The sequence below is a fragment of the Neolamprologus multifasciatus genome, chromosome 22 (assembly GCF_963576455.1).
Source record: "Neolamprologus multifasciatus chromosome 22, fNeoMul1.2, whole genome shotgun sequence".
Taxonomy (NCBI): Eukaryota; Metazoa; Chordata; class Actinopteri; order Cichliformes; family Cichlidae; genus Neolamprologus; species Neolamprologus multifasciatus.
In genome coordinates, this window is record NC_140459.1 from 4745964 (window position 1) to 4766956 (window position 20993).

A 20993-nucleotide genomic window follows, 5' to 3' on the forward strand; every position below is an offset into this window, starting at 1 on the left:
CTCATTGAGAAGCAATTTCATAATCATCTCACCAGAATTCTATTCATCAAAGCCATTTTTTTTTAATCGCGGCGCTCCGAACCCCGAGAATAATTCAAAGACTAACCAATTGAGCAAAAGTTAATGGAACAATAAGTACATTCACATGCTGTTCACAAAATTCCCAATAACACTTCATTCTAATGAAGACTGTATTTTCTTATCCTGCTCAGAAACTGAATCTCTCCAAAGACTTTTCGAAATTTAATGAAGTCTTGAAACATCTATCAGATGCTGGGCTTTGCTTCTCTGCTTGGCAATCAGTGTTCAGAGATATAATCAGAGTTAAATCCCTGCAGTGGACTGGCATCCTGTCAGGACAATAGGGTGTGTTGTACCTGTGCTGCTTAAGCTGCTTCACACCACAGAAACAACAGATAAGCTCCTGGCTTATGGGCCACCTCAGCTCCTGAAGGGCCTGCTAGGTGTGGCTGTTGCATGCATGCTGAACTATTTCTGCAAAATCTCTGTCTCTCTCTCGATATATATGATTTCTTATTGAAATCTGTGTTGCTAATGGTGTTTTGTGCGACTATTTTTCTAGAAATCCCTGTCACGTTATAAATAAAATCATGAAAAATGCATGAACTTCTGGCGAGGCTATTGCTCTACATAATAATATGAGGTGGAGCTACTGTGATTTGAGGTTGGCTTGATGACTTAATGCTTGTTTTCTTGTAGCGATTCGGGGAAGTGAATTGAAGTTAAGTGTAGATGACAGCTCAATTCTCAAAGGGAAGCATTTGATATGCAAATAGCTTATAAACAGGACTGGAGATAGGGTGGCAAGTGTTACTTAATAGTTAATATCATACTCGATCGAAGACATTCATAACAAGACCCTTCACTCTGCTAACATGAAAACAGACAGAGACACGGATTGGATACACACATGCATAATGTATTTTTCTGTTGATGAATGGATGGATTAATATATGGCCGAGTAAATAAATCAGCAGTATAGTATGCAGCACATTTATTACCTCTCTGTATGGTCACGAGCAGCTCTCAAGTTGCAAACTCAGATCTGCTCCCATCCACAAGAGTCATGCTATGAATGAATGAGTGAATAGATGAACAGTGAACATGGATGAATAAAATAAAAGCACAAAACACCAAACCATGACACTGCCCTGACGACCCAACACAGTTAATGCATTTCTCTACTAGAAACCTCTGTGACGCGTCCAGTGTTGGGAAGGTTACTTTTAAAATGTATTCCATTACAGATTACAGAATACATGCCCCAAAATGTATTCTGTAACGTATTCCGTTACGTTACTCAATGAGAGTAACGTATTCTGAATACTTTGGATTACTTAATATATTATCATGCTGTTTACAACTACATGAATGTACTATTGCTGTGATTTATTACTGTTACTGAAGGTCCGCGGCTCCGAACCGTAGTAAAGGGACCTCTGGCTAATACGGTGGGTTCTGTGTCGGCTCGTAGCTGAAAACTAGCTTTACTTTGTTGTCTGGGTCAACTTTGCTAGCAGAGACAGAGAGAGGCGTTGAAAGGCTGCTCCAACGGAACTTATTGTTTTTGGAGGAAAACACGAACACGGTGTACAGTCGAGTCTTAATAGCTTACTTACAACTGGGCTCGTCAGGCTCTCTTCTTGGCTCAAGGCTCGCAAAATTTCAAAATCTCTGGTAGCCCTTTGGACAGGCATTGTTCAGTTTTTGGTAGCCCAAAATAAATTTAAGTAGCCCGAATAAAAAATAAAGCAATTTTTTTTATGTTTTGTTTCCATTACAATATTATACATTAAAGTATAATATTGTAATGGAAACAAAAATTAATAAAAAAAAAATTGTTAAAATAAAAATTACAACAACTGTATAAAAATTACAATCATCAACTCAAATACTTGGTTCAAATTGAACAGAAATTTCTATGAACTTGTAAGAACTGTGTAGAACATGAATCAGTCTGTGTCAGATCCTGAATCTGAAATTTCCACTGAAGTCACGGGTAAGAGGCAAGTGGAACCAAGATCGAGGCCATTTGCTTTTTGAAGTTTGCAAAGACTGCTAAATTTTGCCAATGGTAGTTCACTCTTTGCAACATAGCACGCTGTTCTAAACAGATTTTTCAGGAGTTCTTGTTGTGCTTGGTTTATTTTTAGTATGTTTTTTGCAATTGGTGTTTGTTCTGGGAAAGATACTGCAGACTGGGCAATAATGCATTTCTTGCATTTCTCATGGGTTCTGATGGGGTCTTTCTTAAAATTACTGGTCCCAGTAACAAAGGCGCTTGTCGACTCAGAAATCAAATGAAACTCACAACACACCTGTCAGAACATCATGTTATTTAGCTCGTCATATTCCAGCCACAGAAATTATTTTGTCCATGAAACCAAAAAAGCTGCGCTTTCTTTTTGCCTCATAGTCTGATTTGTCATAAGTTTTCCGTTTTGTGGTAAGCTTTTCTTTGGCTGCTCCTTCTTCACCCTGACCTGTCTTATTTGGCTCAGCAGAACTAAAATACCAGCGTAAATCCTGCTGCTTTTACACACGTATTTACATAATGGTCAGCGATTCTTTGCGCACTCAACCTCTCACATGTTTAAGCTTGCTGCGAGAGATTTCACTTGTCATGTTTGAATAGTAAGCTAATGAGTGATAAGACAAAGTCAGAGGAATTGGTGCGCAATTAATCGTCACTCACCAATCAGTGCTGCCCCTCTCTACACACCGTTCGCGCGATGGCAAAATGAAAGTGAAAGCGAAAATAACAAGCGCAAATTCAAACGCGATTTCAATATGTCACATATTGACAGTGGCTCATCGATGCCAATGACATAATTACTCAGCTACATTGGCGAAAGAATGCAAAAACATTGACATATATTTTCCTTCCTATGATAGCCCGACGGGCAGGGCTGACTTAGATTTTGGTAGCCCGACTGGAAAAATCGCTAGCCCCGGGACGTCAGGCTAGCCAGGAAACACAGAGAGAGAGAGAGAGAGAGCGTCACCCTGTAACCATGGCAACCGTAACGCTGCCACCTGGAACAACAGAACGTAGCTGTCAAACAAAACCCAAACAGTCCTGACCCGCCACAATATGAAACAGGGAAGTACCGCCGTGTAATCCATTTATTTCAACAAAGTAACTGTATTCTAAATACCACCTTTTTAAACGGTAACTGTAACGGAATACAGTTACTCATATTTTGTATTTTAAATACGTAACGGCGGTACATGTATTCCGTTACTCCCCAACACTGGACGCGTCACAGTTTGAGTACCTGAATCATCACATACACGGTCCCATGCATGAAAAAGCATTCACTGATTCATTTAAATGACCTATCAGGAAGGTAAATGAAAAGAACCTCACGCATGCTTTCCAACAAAGTCCATCTGACAGTCGCAGCGCTTCATACTGAGACTGGCCAACTGTGCAGATGTGAGTAATTATGCAGGATTTGGAGTTCTCCTTTTATTCTTCCTCCGTAACACCTTTTGTCAGAGTGCATCACTGTGACCAACTGGTAATTTCAATTAAACGAATCCTCATTAAATCTAATAGTTATAATCACAAAAGCTGCAGTGATACAGAATCCTTTGTATGTCATACAGATGATGATTATCATAGTACTGAAGAGCCATTCCAAAACCGATTAAGGCTACTCAGATTCAGTCTGAACCAAACACACTGCATATAATCTTAATCTTTCTTATCTTTAAAAAATATTTTCAGAGTCAATTAATTTTCTTGCAGACCAGTATTGTTTACATCAGTATTTCTACATTTGAACTGTTGTTGCATTTGTTAGTGCTTTGCTGTCTTTATCGCTCTGCCCCTTGTGAATTAAACTAAATTTGTCTCAAAAAATGATTTATAGGGGACAAAAAGTCATGTGCATTATCATGTATAAGATGTTTAAGAGTAACCACATTGGATCTTGACATCCAGCCATTATCACATTTTGACCTGAAGGGAACTTTTTTTTTTTTTTTTATCTCTATTTATGATCATTTTCTTCCAATTTTGGCGATGTTAACAGTTTCTCTCTTACAGTCTCTGGGAATGTAACAGCAGCTTTGTGTACTTGTTTGTGTACCTGCAGTGGTGTTGTGGCCAGCAGCTCACACAGCTGCAGCAGCAGGGTCCCGGGACTGCTCTCATTCACAGCCAGGTAGATGACGTTGGCCTGACCCGAGGGCGTCATCACCGTCTCCCCCACGAGCGCGGCCAGCGACAGGTGTGACGAGGAGGAAAATGAAGTCATCTCGGCCGCTTCGGCTAGTGAAGCTGTCTCTGTTACTCCCCTTCCTCCCCCTCCTCCCGGACCGTTTCCCAGACCGGGCCCCGGCTCCCCGACCCCCGCACCTCCCACCACCGGCGTCTCCGGGAGCAGGGAGGAGCCCGAGTGGACCACGGCGATGTTGACACCACCTGAGTCCCTCTCTCTCTCCCGGGGCCGGAGAAGCAGGGGGGGCGAGGGGCGCGCGGGCCCCGTACAGGCCAGGACAGCCAATAGCAGTGAGAGGGCGGGCCTTGGGGCCACCATGGGGTAAAAGGGGGGCCAGTTGCAGCTGTCGGAGGGAGTTCGGCAGGTGTTGGCAGGTGGGGTTTGGGGATTTAAGGGTAGTGGGTGGTGCCTCTAGGGAAAGAGGGGAGGAGGAGAGGAGGGAGGGCGGTGAGGGGGTCGGCGGTTCACAGTGCTTCACCTGATGAGGAGAAGAGACCCTGGAAAGAGAACAGAGAGAAGAGCGTGTTTGATTGAAGAACTGCAGCTGACCTGCTGTCATACAGCTTCTCTAACCATAACACGGATTTCAAACAGTCACTTATTTTTCTTTGTTATATACCAAGTATGCATTTATGCATTATCTCAAGTGGGACGGCTGATTTATGTAGGCGTTGCGAAACACTTATTCTCCAGTAAACAATGTACATAAATGACACAGTACACCTACTCATCCTTGAATTTAATGCTTCTGTTCCGACATCCTGCACGTCTGTAAACAAAGGAAGGATTCAGGCAGGCAGAAGCTGCTCGTTTTCTTAACGCCGCTTCCATCCCTAACAGCAAAACTCTGCTGACATTTCGGATTAAATAGGACAGCACATAAAAGTTAAAAAGATTCCCATTTGTCAGAGTGCAGTGCAAAAACTCCAGTGACTTTATCATCAAAGGTGCCGTATCAAAACGAGGATCTCGTGGATTAATTCTTATTCCAAATACAACACGGGGCTGAAGTCTGGAGAGGATGGTGGCTTTTATTCTTGTATTCATAATGGAGCAACAGAATTAAACCAGAAAAATCTCATTAAGCAAAACCATCAAATCCTCTCTGTCTATGGACCAATAAGAAGACACCGGGTGTCTTGTTTCCTTTATATTTATTAGGCCAACGTTGCATCTGAAGTCCTTTTATTCAAGTAACAAAACATATCTAAACTCAGCAGTTTAGTGTTACTTCACTGGTCTCAGTGCTAGCTCATGTCACCTGCCCTTTTGCAAATCACACATGCATGTCACAAAATGACACACCACCATTTAAGTGGCTACAGCCTCACTCATGTTGCTGCACATCTGCTACCAGCTCTGCACCTTATGTCCTCTTTGTCATGATTTGTGTGAATAAATGATGAATAATCCTGAAAAGAACCATCCCAGTGTTTAGTGTGGAATCCAGCCAAAGTGAAACTAGAAGTGGAGGAAAAAAGCACAGTAAGCAGGTCAGGTCATTTCCTCCGAGATAGAAAGTTCAGAAGACAGGTTTTCATCTCTAACAAATTTGGATTGTTTTTCGGGGTTTGTTTTTTGCACCTTTCAGCAGAGACGGAGAAGCGAGTTGGAGCATGGCAGTGTGGGGATGAGCCCAAAGGAACAAGCAGGAGCAAGACCACAGAGAATAAATGGAGAGAACAATTGGAATAAAGAAACAAAGAGCGAGCTGCAGGTGACAATGGTATAAAAGATGAACTGAGGGATGAAAGGAGTAGAAGAGCCTCAGAGTGTAGATTCAGCTGCAGAGAGAACATACCGTTTGTGTTTGTAAAGGAGAGCAAAAGGGTGAATAGACCTCTGTGGATTTATGAAAGTGGAAAGGAAAGAATGTTAGGAATGTGCACAGAGCACTGGTGTATGTATAAGTAGGTGCAAAAGACAGAAAAAGAAGGGCCAACCAGTGCATTAACAGATGGGCAATATGGTAAATGGCCTGTATTTATATAGCGCTTTACTCAGTCCCTAAGGACCCCAAAGCGCTTTACACGTTCAGTCATCCACACATTCACACACTGGTGATGGCAGCTACATTGTAGCCACAGCCACCCTGGGGCGCACTGACAGAGGCGAGGCTGCCAGACACTGGCGCCACCGGGCCCTCTGACCACCACCAGCAGGCAACGGGTGAAGTGTCTTGCCCAAGGACACAACGACCGAGACAGTCCGAGCCGGGGCTCGAACCGGCAACCTTCCGATTACAAGACGAACTGCCAACTCTTGAGCCACGATCGCAATATGACTGCAATGAGCTGCATACTACTGTATATGATGATTCTACCTATAAAATAATAATAATAATAATTTGTGCATGATCTAACATTATGACCAAAGTCCAAATGTTCCAGCTAAGCTGAAATGCAGAAAAAGCAATCACAATAAAGACTGCAAATTCTTTCCAGAGCTGCCCTTTGGCACTGTAGTTGATGGTTTTCCAGAGGAATCCTCGGTGGAAGTAACGATTATTTTCCTCATATTTCCCACTACTAGTTGCTTAAGATGTTGATTATGCAAATGAAATGCACACTTTGAAGTTTCTGTATACTACAGTCTAAGCTAAGCCACTGCCAGGAGGACTACCTGCTTGCATAGTTGCAATGAATTAAAACATGTTGGCTTTTACTCTGACAAAAATGAAAAATCTGACACTTGTCTCCTTTGCAACTTGACAACATTAACTGTAATATAATTACAATTATCCGATACTGAAATACTGTAATAATTCAAATCCTTTAAATGCAGTAGTCTTTGGTGAGCAGGTGATCTTTAATTTATTTCATGAAAATTATTCTATTTGAGTGAATTTTAAAACTCTAAGTCTGTAATTTTTTTAATGATCTAGATTTCATACTTCATCAGTTGTCTCATCTTATAAGTCTCGTGATTGCTGCCTATCTTTATACGCGTTATACATTAAACAAAATTATTACCATCATGAGATTACCCAGATCCCTGTATATGTCTTAGGTCTGCAGTCATAAAATAATCAGTCTGACAAGGACTCGTCTTTGCAAATATGTGTAGGTAGGCATTCATGGGCTCTTAGAAATACCCAATTGGATAAATCAACTAAAGATAAGCCTTAACAATATACTAATATGCACCACTGCAATTTGCTTTTTCTCTCAGTGTCCTTTTGGTTGGTTGATGTTAGCTCATGGTAGATGGTGAAACAAACTGCTTGTCCAATCACAAAATGAAAAGGAACTATTCGTGTGCCTACCCTTGCCCACACAGGTTCCAAGGACAATTTCCCAGGTGGCTCTGTGTAACAAACCATCTGGTGTGTCAGGTTAATCATCAGGTATCCCACCTGACAGTCATGTACACCTTTCTGCTGCCTGTTGTGCACTTTGACCACTTGATGATAACAATAAAAAAAGAAGCCACAATTCAACAGCTGACGAGGAACCTGTTTACCGTTTGTTGGCTGCATCGCCCTTAAACGTTGCACACGTTCACACATCTAGGACAACACACACACACACATCGACGTAGTTGTTCCAGGTTAAACAACTTGCTCGAGGGCACCTCAACTGTAATTGCTGAGGGAGTCAAGAAAGCTGGTTTTTCAGACACAATTAAATTTTACAATAATTTGATAAGACTCTGTACACTGTGCTCAGCTCTACTAAAGATGTCCATGTAAGAGCTAAAAGAGGTAACAACACTATCCTGCAGCAGGTTAACAAGTAAGTCTGCCTGACCGAGGCACCACAGACATTTCCTCCCCTCTCACTGTCTAGTTGAAGTAGGTAGAAGACTAACAGGCTGATTCTGACACTATTTTATTTCCACTTTTTACCAAAGGAAAAATGTAGAGATCAGAGATTTGATCAGGACAGTTGACACAATAATATGTGGATGAAGATAGGGCTGACACAAACGATTATTTTGATAATCGACTAGTCACCGATTATTTTTGCGATTAGTCGACTAATCAGATCATCATCCATTGAACGTAAAACGTACAGCTTATTGCACCAGCATGCATCTGCTCTTATATAACTATCATTAGCTTACAGCTTTAAGTGTTTAAGGTATGTGCTAACTAAAAATAAAGACAAGATGATAGTTTGTTCAATTTTAATGAAATTTGCAGATTGTTTTGGTGAAGTTTAATAAACTCCTTGTTATCTAAAATATAACAGGACACCGGAGTAAATTCTGAGCATCTCACACTTCTGATAATCAGCTGTCTGCTTGACGTTTATTCAGCTGTGTAAAAACTATAACTTTAATCTCAGCCAAACCGATTTACTCAGGAACAAATAAAATACTAAAAAAAAAGCCAAACAATAACATTTTAAGCTATCTAAATGACTTATATATCATGTTTAACCTGAGTAGCGAAAGATGGCGGTGGGTTTGAAAACGACGCTCTAGTGAGCCTAGCCCCCGGCTAGCTATCGAGCTAGTGGGTAACAGACGTCTCCGAAAATGTCGGAGCGCTTTTGAAAATATGTGGTGTCTTGATAAACTGAGCAGATATTTGAGGTTTACACAGCTACATTCTCGCCTGAAAATATGTTAAACGTTTATTTTGTGACCCAGAAAGAATAATAAGAGTAATATTAAAACTAACTACCTGCCGCCATTGTTGACAACTGAACTGGGCCGCGCTATGAATTCTGGGACACAGCTTCTTCTTCTTCGTGGTTTAACAGCAGCTGGCATCCTTGTACATGCAGTGCTGCCATCTTCTGTTTCAGTCCGTTATTACACTCTTAAATCCTACTACTTATTCCTGCGGCTTTTGTGATTTTACAAAGCTTCAAACGACGCGTCGACTATTAAATCAGTCGTCGACGATTTTGATAGTCGACATAATCGTGACTAGTCGACTAATCGTGGCAGCCCTAGATGAAGATGAAGCATCTAAACAGCATGATAAAATAAAACATTAGCTTAGAGACCCGTGAGGCTGAAACACAATGATCATTTACAGTATACATTCTATGAAATATAGACAAAGTTTGCGTGAATCAAATTACAGAATCATTACCACAGTAAAAATACAACTATTGGGTAAAATAATTCAAGCAGCATAGTCTACTGTGAACTGATCCCTTATTAATCACATACTGAACATAGAAAATAATTAAAGATGTTATAAACAGACTTGTATTAAATACAAAAAGTGATGTGAGTACATGGAGATACACCTACAGAGAAATCATTAAGCCACGGCTCTCCTTGGCTCTATAGCTTACAGCGAGTTTTAGTTTATTGTTACAGCTGTGCCTCTACTTCACTTGGTTTTGTTTACTGTCACTCTCATTGACTTCTTCTCAAAGAAGACAGCTGCTTTGTGGAGAAATCCCACTAAGCAAAACGTGGCAAAAAGGTAGCGAACGTAGTGGGACATGGTTGCTACAAGAAAGTGAATAAAAAATTTACATTAAACAGATGCGACTAAGATTACAAAGGTGATTCAAGTGTCTGTGAATGTGATGTTTGCTGGTACCAGATGGGCTGGTCTGAATATTTCAGAAACTGCTGAGCTAGTGGAGTTTGAAGAGTATACAGTGAAAGGTCTGAGAAGGGAAAATATCAGTGAGCAGCAGTTCTCTGTAACAGAATTCCTTGTTGCAGCCAGAGGTCAGAGAGCAGTCTGACTGTTATGATCTAAGGTAACAGTAACTCAAATAATCACTTGTTACCACTAAGATATGCAGAAGAACATCTCTACACACACAACCAGAGATGGGCAGTAATGCGTTACTGTAATCAGATTACTTTTTTCAGGTAACGAGTAAAGTAAGGGATTACTATCGCAAAAACGGTAATTAGATTACCGTTACTTTCCCGTAGGAACGCTGCGTTACTGCGTTACTAAAACCGTGATTTTTTGGCGAGAATGTCTCATGACAGTCACGTAAGCGAGTGCGCCTTTCGTGACAACAGCTGTGTGCAGATCAACAATGGATCATATATCGAGTGCAGAGAGAGTATGAGCGTGCAGCGTTTAAAGCGTGGAAGTACTGACCTTACTTTGAGTTTGATTCCATAAAAAGTGACAAAAACATTAGTGTCCGTTGTGCGTGGGAAGAAAACTTCTTTTTACAGCAAAAAAACCCTAAACTTCCAAACAAGCACCGAGTAGCTACGACACAATGGGAAATTCACAGAGAAACTCGCAGATTCTTCCACTGACCGCGGCACACCTGCACCAGGGTAACCCTCCGCCTACCGTATACCTGCTTTACAGGTGAAAATAGAGCAACAGGACCGCTAGTCTTTGACTTTATTTATTTTCTGCTGTGTTTTACTTGCATCTATTTGAAAGACTGAGTGTAAACACACAAAAAAAATTATTTCATGTGCTGGAATGTGCAGAAAACAGGTTTAAATGTTAAACAAATTTCTTCCAGTCAGAGAATGTTGCATATAATTAAATTTTTGTTTGATGCATAAAGTTAAAAGATTAAAACTAATAAAACAAGTTTTAAAAAGAGACTTTTCCATTTGATTACATTTTGTATGATGATTATGCAGAAAAAGTAGAATTGGGCTGAAAGATCTATCGCTTTATCACCTATTCAGGTTGTAAATCGTGTTTTTAAAAAGTAACTAAGTAACCAAGTAATTAATTACTTTTGAAAATAAGTAATCAGTAAAGTAACGGGATTACTTTTTGGGGAAGTAATCGGTAATTAGTTACTGATTACTTTTTTCAAGTAACTTGACCAACACTGCACACAACACATTGACCTTTGAAGGTTACGGCAGGAGAAGACCACACCAGGTGTCACTGCTGTCAGGTAAGAAATTAAGGTTACAGCTTACAGCCTCTCTGAAATTAGACACTAAAATACTGTAGAAAATGTTGCCTGGCCTGATGTGTCTTTATTCTGATTTCTACATTTTGGAGGGTAGAATCAGAATAAACAACATAAAAGCATGGATCCATCCTGCTTTCTCTCAGTGACTCAAGCTGGTGGTGCTGTAATGGTGTGGGCTTTTTTTTCTTGGCACACTTTGTGTCCCTTAGTTCCAAATAAGCATTAATTAAACCCGACAGACTGACTATGGCAGCTGACCACGTCCATCTCTTTATGACCACACTGTACCCTGCATCTAGCGGGATATCGTGCCATGTGACAAACCAGTTTTTTGAATATGTAAATGGCCTGTATTTGTATGGCGCTTTTCTAGTCCCTAAGGACCCCAAAGCGCTTTACACAACCAGTCATCCGGTGCTGGACACTGGCGCCACCGGGCCCTCTGACCACCACCAGTAGGCAACGGGTGAAGTGTCTTGCCCAAGGACACAACGACAAGACTGTCCAAGCCGGGGCTCGAACCAGCAACCTTCCGATTACAAGGCAAACTCCCAACTCTTGAGCCACGATCATAGTGTCTATGACCTCCATGGACTGTGGAGATCGCAGTTCAGAGCACCTTCGGGATGTGGTGGAATTCACATCAGGAATCTGCAGCAACTGTCACACTGTCATCACAGACTCGACCAAAATCAATGAGGAACGTTTCCAACAGCTCTTCGAATCTATGCCTCCAAGAATTACGGCTTAATAAAGTGGCAGCTACCTCTGTTGTCTCAGAGTTCATAATTGTACACAGAGATTTAATTTAATCAAGAATTTGCATATATTGTATATATTACAATACAGAGCACTGTGACCTAGTTACACCACCTCCTATTAATAAATGTTAATGTGAGCAGTGTGCATTATCACTACTATCCTCTACTGGATAAGATATTAAGACATCACTTATCTACTCTACATTAGTGCGTTACTAGGTTGCTAAAACGTCTGCAAGAACTGATTTCCCGGGTGAGGACAGAGAGACCCCAGTTGTCTCTCTGTGGCTCTTACACTGTCAAACACCATCGGTCACACACTTCAGTACATTCCAGAAGTTGATAAGTGTTGTAATTTTCTTTTTGGGTGTCCCCTCAGATAACCTCTTTTCAGTAACAACATTATCTGTTTTTAGCTTTGGGGTTAAAATTGGAGTTAAATCGAATGTAACTGACTGAAAGGGGGAAAAAAAATACCACTAAATTACCACTAAAGTAAATCCTGATTCTTGTGCAATGCTGCCAGTGACGGAAAAGGCTGGATTGTAGGGGATCATGGATTTATATTACAGTTTCATAAAGGGCCGTGTGTCGTTCCCAAATGGATCAAGAAACAGCAGCAGGAGTCATTTTACAATCTGTGAATATGTGGATGTGAAATGTAGTAGCTTCAACTGTATTTAAGATATGCAATATTCATGGGATTGCGTGCGTTTACTGCAACTGTTCCTGTGAACGTTCCCCAATATACTGACGGGACTGCAATGCACAAAACAAAGCTTTAAACATGTCCCTTCAGTCTGAGTGCTGTGTAATATACTGCCAAGAGCAGTCCAGCAAACAGGAGCTTTTTCTAAGCATTACGGTGAATGTGAGGATATAAGGTATATATTACGCTGTGGTTCCATATCGTCTCCAAACTCTATTTTTTTTAGCATTTCATAGCTGGTGAATTAAATTAATGATATGAAGAAAGATATAATTGCCTCTGTTAAAGTAAACCTATTATGCTTTAATATATTCTGCCACTTACATATTTTTACAGCGCTGATGGTCCAAATTACCAATAAGCAGCCCAACGTTTTTACGATGTTGACTGAGAATGTCATTAATACGATCATATCAGGTTCAGAGAAGCTAAAATGGTTTGTTTCATACTGTGAACTTAATGTCTTCACATGCAATGAGCTGCACTATATGAAAGTAGGGTCCACAAATCTAAAATATGGAGTTTAGCTCTCCTTTAAATGCAAATTTTTGCAATTTTCTGCTTTTAATTTATTAAAAACAATAAACAATCAAAAACAAAACGAGCCTATGAGCATGTTCTTTAGTAGCCACTTTAAAATTCTTCACATGACAGGCTTTGTTTCTTCCATACGGAGCCCCGCAGGGGACATGGGAGAAAAAAAATTAAGACGGACTTCTGCGAGATCTCGCAAAACAAACTCGGGATCTCGCAAAACTTTTGCGAGATCTCGCAAAACAAACTCGGGATCTCGCAAAACAAACTCGGGATCTCGCAAAACAAACTCTCGCAAAACAAACTCGGGATCTCGCAAAACTTTTGCGAGATCTCGCAAAACAAACTCGGGATCTCGCAAAACAAACTCGGGATCTCGCAAAACTTTTGCGAGATCTCGCAAAACAAACTCGGGATCTCGCAAAACAAACTCGGGATCTCGCAAAACAAACTCGGGATCTCGCAAAACAAACTCTCGCAAAACAAACTCGGGATCTCGCAAAACTTTTGCGAGATCTCGCAAAACAAACTCGGGATCTCGCAAAACAAACTCGGGATCTCGCAAAACTTTTGCGAGATCTCGCAAAACAAACTCGGGATCTCGCAAAACTTTTGCGAGATATCGCAAAAGTTGAATTCCAACAATGGCGGCAGCTACTTAGTTGTAATATCACTCTTTCTGGGTCACAAAATACACTTTTAAGATATTTTGAGGCGTGAATGTAGTTGTGTAAACGTCAGATACCTGCTCGGTTTACAAGACATCACATATTTGCAAAAGTGCTGCGACGTTTTCGGAGATCTGACACCCGCTAGCTCGAAGCTAACGGGAGGTCGAGACCTACTACAGCCGGGAGGAACACCGCTTTCCCGGCACATCGTGCCTCGACCTCCCGGTCGGCTTCGAGCTGGCGGCCTCCGAAGAATGCGGCTAAAACTTTTGCGAGATCCCGAGTTAGTTTTTGCGAGATCTCGCAAAAGTCCGTCTTAATTTTTTTTCTCCCATGTCCCCTGCAGGGCTCCGTACTTCCATGAGGATTAGTGTTTCATAGCATCCGAATTGTTCAATAAAACAAAAAGGTTTTTTTTTATTTTAGCAAGATCATCTTCATAATGTGTTAAATTGATGTGCATTAAAAAACATTAAAGGTTTGAACATTACAAAGATACATTAAAATGTTGTTGTTCATTAGACAACACGTTCTCACTCCCAAAGCGTAACATACGCTAGGTGACAAATCGTCAACATATTACGTTTTCGGCTACCCACCACGTTCCTGAATGACGACCTCGGAAAAATGAGGGAATATGAGAACCGTATGGACTCAATCTACACATGTTCGTTCTTTTTCTTCAAATCGCTTAGAAACACGCTATTTAACATCATTAAAGTCCTGGTTAAGGTCAGGAAAAAGGTTATGGTTAGGGCTAGGGATAAGGTTAGGTTTAGGGCTGGAATACAGGGCTGGAACGTCTATTACCGCGGGAGCGTCATTGCACTGGATTTCGGCCATAACCCGCCGCGTACCATAAGAACGCCGAAGGTCTCCTTTCGCGTTCCTCAGGTACGCCGCGGGACGTGACAAAACGTCGGCATGTCACGCCTCGGGAGTGAGAACGGGCTCCACTAGATCGTAAAAAGCCTCAAACAGCCTGGTGAACGCCAGACCGAGTGTGACATTGCAACCGTCACATATGGAAAACAGAAAATAGAGAGCAGGCGTTGTGACGAGACTTGACTTTCTCCCTAAAGACGTTGGCAAAAAGTTGGTAAAACACGAAGTCCTGAAAGCTCGGTGTAATACCTGAGACATAAGCCTGACCATAGGTCTCATCATCCAACCTCACGAGTGCAATCTGAACATTTATTCAGCCACAAAGCAAAGATTTGTGAAATACCTGAAGCCTGAAAACTGGAGGTGCTTTATAAGAGCAGACCAATGCAAATGGTTTTATAATGAAACGTTTAGCAGTCAGACATGAGTGGCTTGATTGAATGTTTATGACTTTCTTTTCAGAACTGAAAAAAGTTGCTCAAATTTTCTTGCAAGTGTATGAAAACTAAAGCAGTAAGGTAACATTTTTCTGTGGGAACCATCAGAGTCGCTCTGCTTAAAATGTAATGAATGCTGGAGAGCACACAGAGAGACTGCATGTGAATCATACCTGTTATGCTACATAGTCTTAATACCAGCCATTAGTCATGCTGTTGGCCTTGGCTATACAGGCTCAAGCTGTTGACACGTATCAGACTTAAATACACGGAGAAAGGGAAGCAGTCTGAGGACTGCAGGCTGCCAAAGTGCAGACGCACAAAGCTGTCAAGACAGCAGCATTATCACAGCTTTCAGTGACTGTCTGTTTATTTAAAGTAAATGCTTGAACCAAACCTGTCTATTTAAGTTAATTTATTTATTTTCTTGCCTGCACATCTTAGGGACACACTTTATCATGTGGCACACATGGATGCAGCAAAGTCACCTGTGCTGCTTTATGCAATTTATAATGTAAACAGTGTGTCTAACAGTGTGTCTTTGCACATACAGGCTCCTTTAAGAAAGGAAATACTTTGAAGCTATTTTTGGCTGAGTCTGATCAGTGATTTGATTAATGAAGATAAAGGTCGCTTGTTATCTTTTCTCCAATCGTCACTGTGTTGTAGCTGTTATATTTTCTTCAATATTGCTCTTTGCTGCTGCAGTGACCCACTTTCCCATCGGCATCGTTAAAACTTCATCTTGTTCTATGTTGTTATCTTTTTAGAGGACAAGATAATCTTCATTGTATCGATTAAAGTTAACGTGAGCCACAGGGCAGTTGTGTAAAGAGAAGCGTGGAACTGAAAACCATTTAGCATCCCGTACATGTAGCAGGAATTTTGACTTCCGCAGCCTTAAGCCTGCCTTCAAAGTGACATCAAGTATTTGATGAGCTGTTCTGGAGTTGTGAATGGTAAAAATACAGTCATTTAACCTCGAATCCAAACTACCACATATTCTATCGCAAATCAAATTTTTCTTGACTCCTTTGGAGGCTGCAAATATGCATGAAATGACGTGGATCATTGTGCACTTGTCAAATGCAATAAAAGAAATTCTGAAAGTTTTCAGACTTTGGAGGAAATTACTTCTCTTTTAGTCAGAGTCTACATGCTTATAGCAAAGAAAGAAAGGACGAATGAAAGGCAGAAAAGAGAGAGTGCTAGAAAGCCGGAGATACAGTGGCTACAGTGCTGGGAATTCATAGTTTTCTGATGCATTGAGGTTTACTGATTGGCCTCTGCAGTGAGAGCAGTGTAAGCATATGGCTTTAACCTAGAGGCATATCTGCTACTCGGCACACAGAGCAGCAAACAACACATGCAAGTCATGCAGCATTCATGGTCCTGTGTTGGTGTCTGTAAAACCTTCCAGGGCTAAACCACACAGCTGTGTACAGTTCTTCAATGAGCCAACAGGAAGTAGCCCGATGGCAATGATGGCACGCATTGGTTGCAAAGTTGACTTGAACAGGAAAGACAATGGCAGCAAAATAAAAGGAGAATGGACAAAACAACAATTATAAGCACGGAAAACTATTTTTGGTAACTAGGTAGGTAGTAGAGGTGGGAATCACCATACAACTCACGATACGATATTATCACAATACTTAAGTCACGATACGATATTATTGCAATTTTTTAAAATATTTTGCGATATTCAGATTCTGTACATAAAGGTAAACTTTATCAATCATCATTTTCTCTAATATCAAAGTCTCACACTCAGTCTTTCTCTCATTTCAGTTTTATTGTTGACAAACTGAACGGTTTGTATTACAGTCTAGTCCAACTTAACTGAATCAACCATCTGGTACAATTATAGCTATTCTGAACTATGCAGTTTATGAAAACTATGCAGCCCCTTCAGCAACTGAAGAATTTGAAAGTAAATTAAAACAAAATATAATTTTACATTAAATAAAAAAGTTTTAAACTTAATTAAAATAAAACATGTCTTAAATTAAAATAAGTAAACTGTCATGTTTATTGCTGCCAAAAACAAGTGAAACACATTTGGACAGTGAAGGAATGTCAGGATTCTTGCTCAGAAAAAGGATCAACATGCTCTGAAGTCAGAGCACAAAAACCTTTTTGTAACAAAATATCGATTTCTGCTGTCCCTGTATCGATACATTATTAGCAAACAAAATATCACGATGCTACACAGTATCGATTTTTTTCCCCCACCCCTAGTAGGTAGCAGGTTTTTCCCATGAAAAGCAATTATTACTATTACCTGCTGCTAAATTACCTATATGTTACCCTGTTTTAGGTGTTTATGCATAAATTATGACCGATGGGTGGCACAGGAAGCCACAGAAGAATAAGAAGCCCAGAAGCTCCTGAAACTTGTGTGTCACCATTGCGCATAGCCACCCATCAAAGGTTGATGCAGACACATCAAAAATCCTGAAAAAGGGTACTTACATAAACAGTAAGATAAAAAGTTCATGCCAGTTTTTCAAGTTACACATTTTTAACACCGCGCCTATCTTATATCTGACCGTGAAACATGTCATTGTCCCTTCTGTAGCTGTTCAGGCTTCCAGTCCAATACATGTAAGTGTTCTGCCAATGTTGTGGTTCCGTTTTCAATGTTGTGTGAACGTTTACCAAATCTGAGACTTATTCAAGAATATTTATGCTAATTTACTTGGCCTCTGGTAAGAACTTAGCTGATTCTAACAGGTCCTATATCCATTTAAAATAGTAAAAAATAGTTGCAAATGAACCTTTTTGTTGAAAATCTTGATATAAATAATATGAAAAAGCACCTCTGATAAAAAAGGAAAACCTTGTTTGTGGAATTAGGATTGTTAATTATTCCTTTTTTATTGAATGTGCTTTTGTTGATGCAACCGGAATTGACATTTAATAGGTTTAATAAAAAAAAAAGGCATGAAAAATCTGAAGTGAACAGCTGTGGTGGCAGTAAATGTGTCAAAACCTGGATGCAAATTAAGCTGTTGTTGGAAAAACAAATTGCATCCTACACAAACACTCTCCGGAGGGATGAGAACAAGAAATGTCAAAGCGGCGGCTTGTGGGAAAGATGCTAGAGCACATTGTGCATTTAGCACATTGCAGTGCTGGAGAGATGGATGTTTTTCTGTGCCTGTGTGAACGCTGCTAATACATGATTGATTATCAATCAGTATTCTGCTGCCTTAGAAACCGTGGGATGCACCAGACCTGCAGCATTTGGAACAACTGCAGCTGTGAAAGCAGACACCAAATCCTGTATGTGGCAAACCATATATGTTTAAATTTTTTAAGTTCCCCGTATGACCAACACAGCGATCTACAGGTTGAGGTGTGTGTGAGTGTGTGAGTGTGGTTATGTGTGTATAGAAATAATGACTACTAAAAGAAAGATGAAGATGTTCAGCAAGAACCAAAAAGAAACCACACAGACAGAGAAAAGGTGCAAAGAGGATATGCAGAAATGCAGTGGCAACAGCGTCTGCAGAGGGGAAAGGCAGACGAGGGGCGGGGGGAGGCGCGGCTGGCAATGTACGCAACGATCAATCAACATCACTTTATGTCAGCATACTCACAGGGTGGAGTACAGTGTGTTTCCTTAGGAGCTACGAACCTCCGGCTCTGAGGGCAGAGCGAGCGTGGCCACTCCCCTGTGTATCGATTATGGCTACTTATGGCACCCACGGGTTTCATGTGCCTCTTCATTTTTCTCTTTCGCTGCGTTTCTTATAGAACATACTGCTCTCATGCTGGCAGTAGAGCCAATCACTCTCATTCCACGAGTGCTGCTACAAAATTAATTAACTTTACTGCACTCTGCCTACATTTTTAGCTAATGCTAATTATGAGAACTTTTCATAGATACATCACGCTATGGAAATTGGATTCTGTTTTCCAATATTTTATTTATTTATAGTTTTGTTTGTTTATTTGTTCTGGTAATCTCAGTGTCACACCTTAGCTAAGACATTAGACACTATGGCCCCACATGTGGTTACTTTAACCCTTTAAGACCTACCATAGAACCAAGTCCGCCAGAGCTTATATTATATTTTTACATGCTGTGGAGCCATTTTTGGGAGCATTTCAAGTTGCTATACATCAATACAACCATTACAGCCTAACTTTTAATAATATGTCTGCATTAAGTGCATAGTAATTACATAAATTGCAAAAAAGTGCAATAAACTACAAAAACATTGAAAATCGTTTTTGTTTTTTAACATATATTTCTAGTTAGAGAAATTTAAGAGGCTTATCCCTCAAAACTGTAAATACAAAAAAGTTGCACAAAATAGTTTCCCACCACAGGAAATTTATTTTGAGTGTCTTCATAGTTTTATTTTTGAAATACACCAATTTTTATACACTGCAGGAAAAACGAAAATAAATATTATAATGCTAATTTGCAAAAAAGCAGCATATGCATCAAAATAAACTATTTCCAGCAGTGCAATATGAGTCCTAAGCATCCCAGAAACGACACAGAAAGTCATAAAGTCAAAGATAACTTTTAAAAACACCAGTATAGGCTCATGAGGCCCTGATGGTAAAAAAACTACATTTCTGCGAAAATGACGTCACTTCCGGTTTCGGGCAGGTCATGGCAGATATGCGATAGTTCGCGCTGATAGATGTAGGAAGTGTTATGAACAGCTGATCGGATCGGAAAAGCGTGTTTCTGGAATATTATGTTTTTGTTGCTGCAAGTGCTTTTTATGTAGTTTTTGCAAAGCTATATGTGGAAGGAAACTGTGACCGAGGACAAGCTGATGGCATAAGATGTAAGTACAACTCCTCCGGTTTCATATGCAAAAAAAATTATTGCGCTAGCTTACATGGTTGCAGAGCTACCGGGATTTAAAAATAGTTACGCAAAACGGAGCGTGCTGCTCTGACCGGCTTTAAAGGGTTAAGTAACAGACAGACTTTCATTATTATTATTAATTACAAATAATTATAATAATTTGTAATAAACTGTGACAAAAAGATTATGTATGTGTGTGGATGATTTATTTATTTAAAAAAAATAAACTTTAGTTGCTTATTGTGTTATGAGATCAGTGTGGACTTTAATTACTTTAAAAACTAATCAATCACTAATTATTTAATCACTCGTGGTGATTTGATGTGGACCAGTATATGCTCTCTGATGTGCAAATAAATGTTTTGCTTGGTGCTGTATTGTCTGATTTGGGCTTTCATGTTCTGCAAAGAGGCAGAATGGACTCGTGCTGTAATTGTGTGCTTAGAGCAACACAAACTGATACAGAATGGGAGCAGCTGATTGACAGAAGGATTCAATAATTGCTTCTTTGCTTGCTTTGTAAAGAATGTGAAGAACAACGTTAGATATAAAGAAGAACGAGGAAAGTTAGCAATGGGAGTTTTGATTGAAATTGAAAGAGTTATTAAAAGCAGGAGATTAAAAAATCGGCCCTTTATTTGTATAACCATGCTGCTACAGTAAGAGGTGCAATATGATGTACCAAACAATAATAACTGGGATCATTAAAGGGGCCTATTATGCTTGTTTCTATATGTTTTATTGTTGGACTCTATCTTACTCTTATTATTTAAATCTCACTTTATCCTCTGAATGCAACATGCTGTTTTAACCCCCCACCCCTTTTTTCCCCTCTTCTAATTGGCTGTACTGTGCAAAAACAAGATTTGAACAAGAGGTGGGCGTGGCCGTTTTACTCACAGTCAGTGTGACTTTTTTTTTGTTGAAGTCAAATTAGTAATAAAAAATAATTAGAAATTAGACAGATTTGATGTTCAATAGAATAGCAATTACAGCAATCCAACATAGCAATTAAAGGAGATTGCTGAGTGTGTGATAGTCAGATGAAACAGATGAAACCATATCAGAGATTTTTAATGAGA

General features: G+C 40.1%; 1 protein-coding gene across 2 annotated transcripts in view; it reads right to left on the reverse strand.

Moving 5' to 3' along the window:
• The window catches only part of LOC146492689 (uncharacterized), a 246327-nt gene that overhangs the window by 208664 nt on the left and 16670 nt on the right, over nucleotides 1–20993 (reverse strand). Inside the window, exons 1-2 of one of the 2 annotated variants that reach the window (XM_085148351.1) lie at nucleotides 4119–4233; nucleotides 1023–1090 (exon numbers count right to left, since the gene is read on the reverse strand). Coding sequence is in view for 1 of the 2 variants with exons in the window: in XM_085148350.1 (XP_085004476.1) it covers nucleotides 4119–4568 (450 nt within the window). In the remaining variant the exon portion in view is untranslated. Of the gene's footprint in view, nucleotides 1–1022; nucleotides 1091–4118; nucleotides 4748–20993 lie in introns of those variants that run through there. The other variant, XM_085148350.1, reaches the window with a different exon arrangement.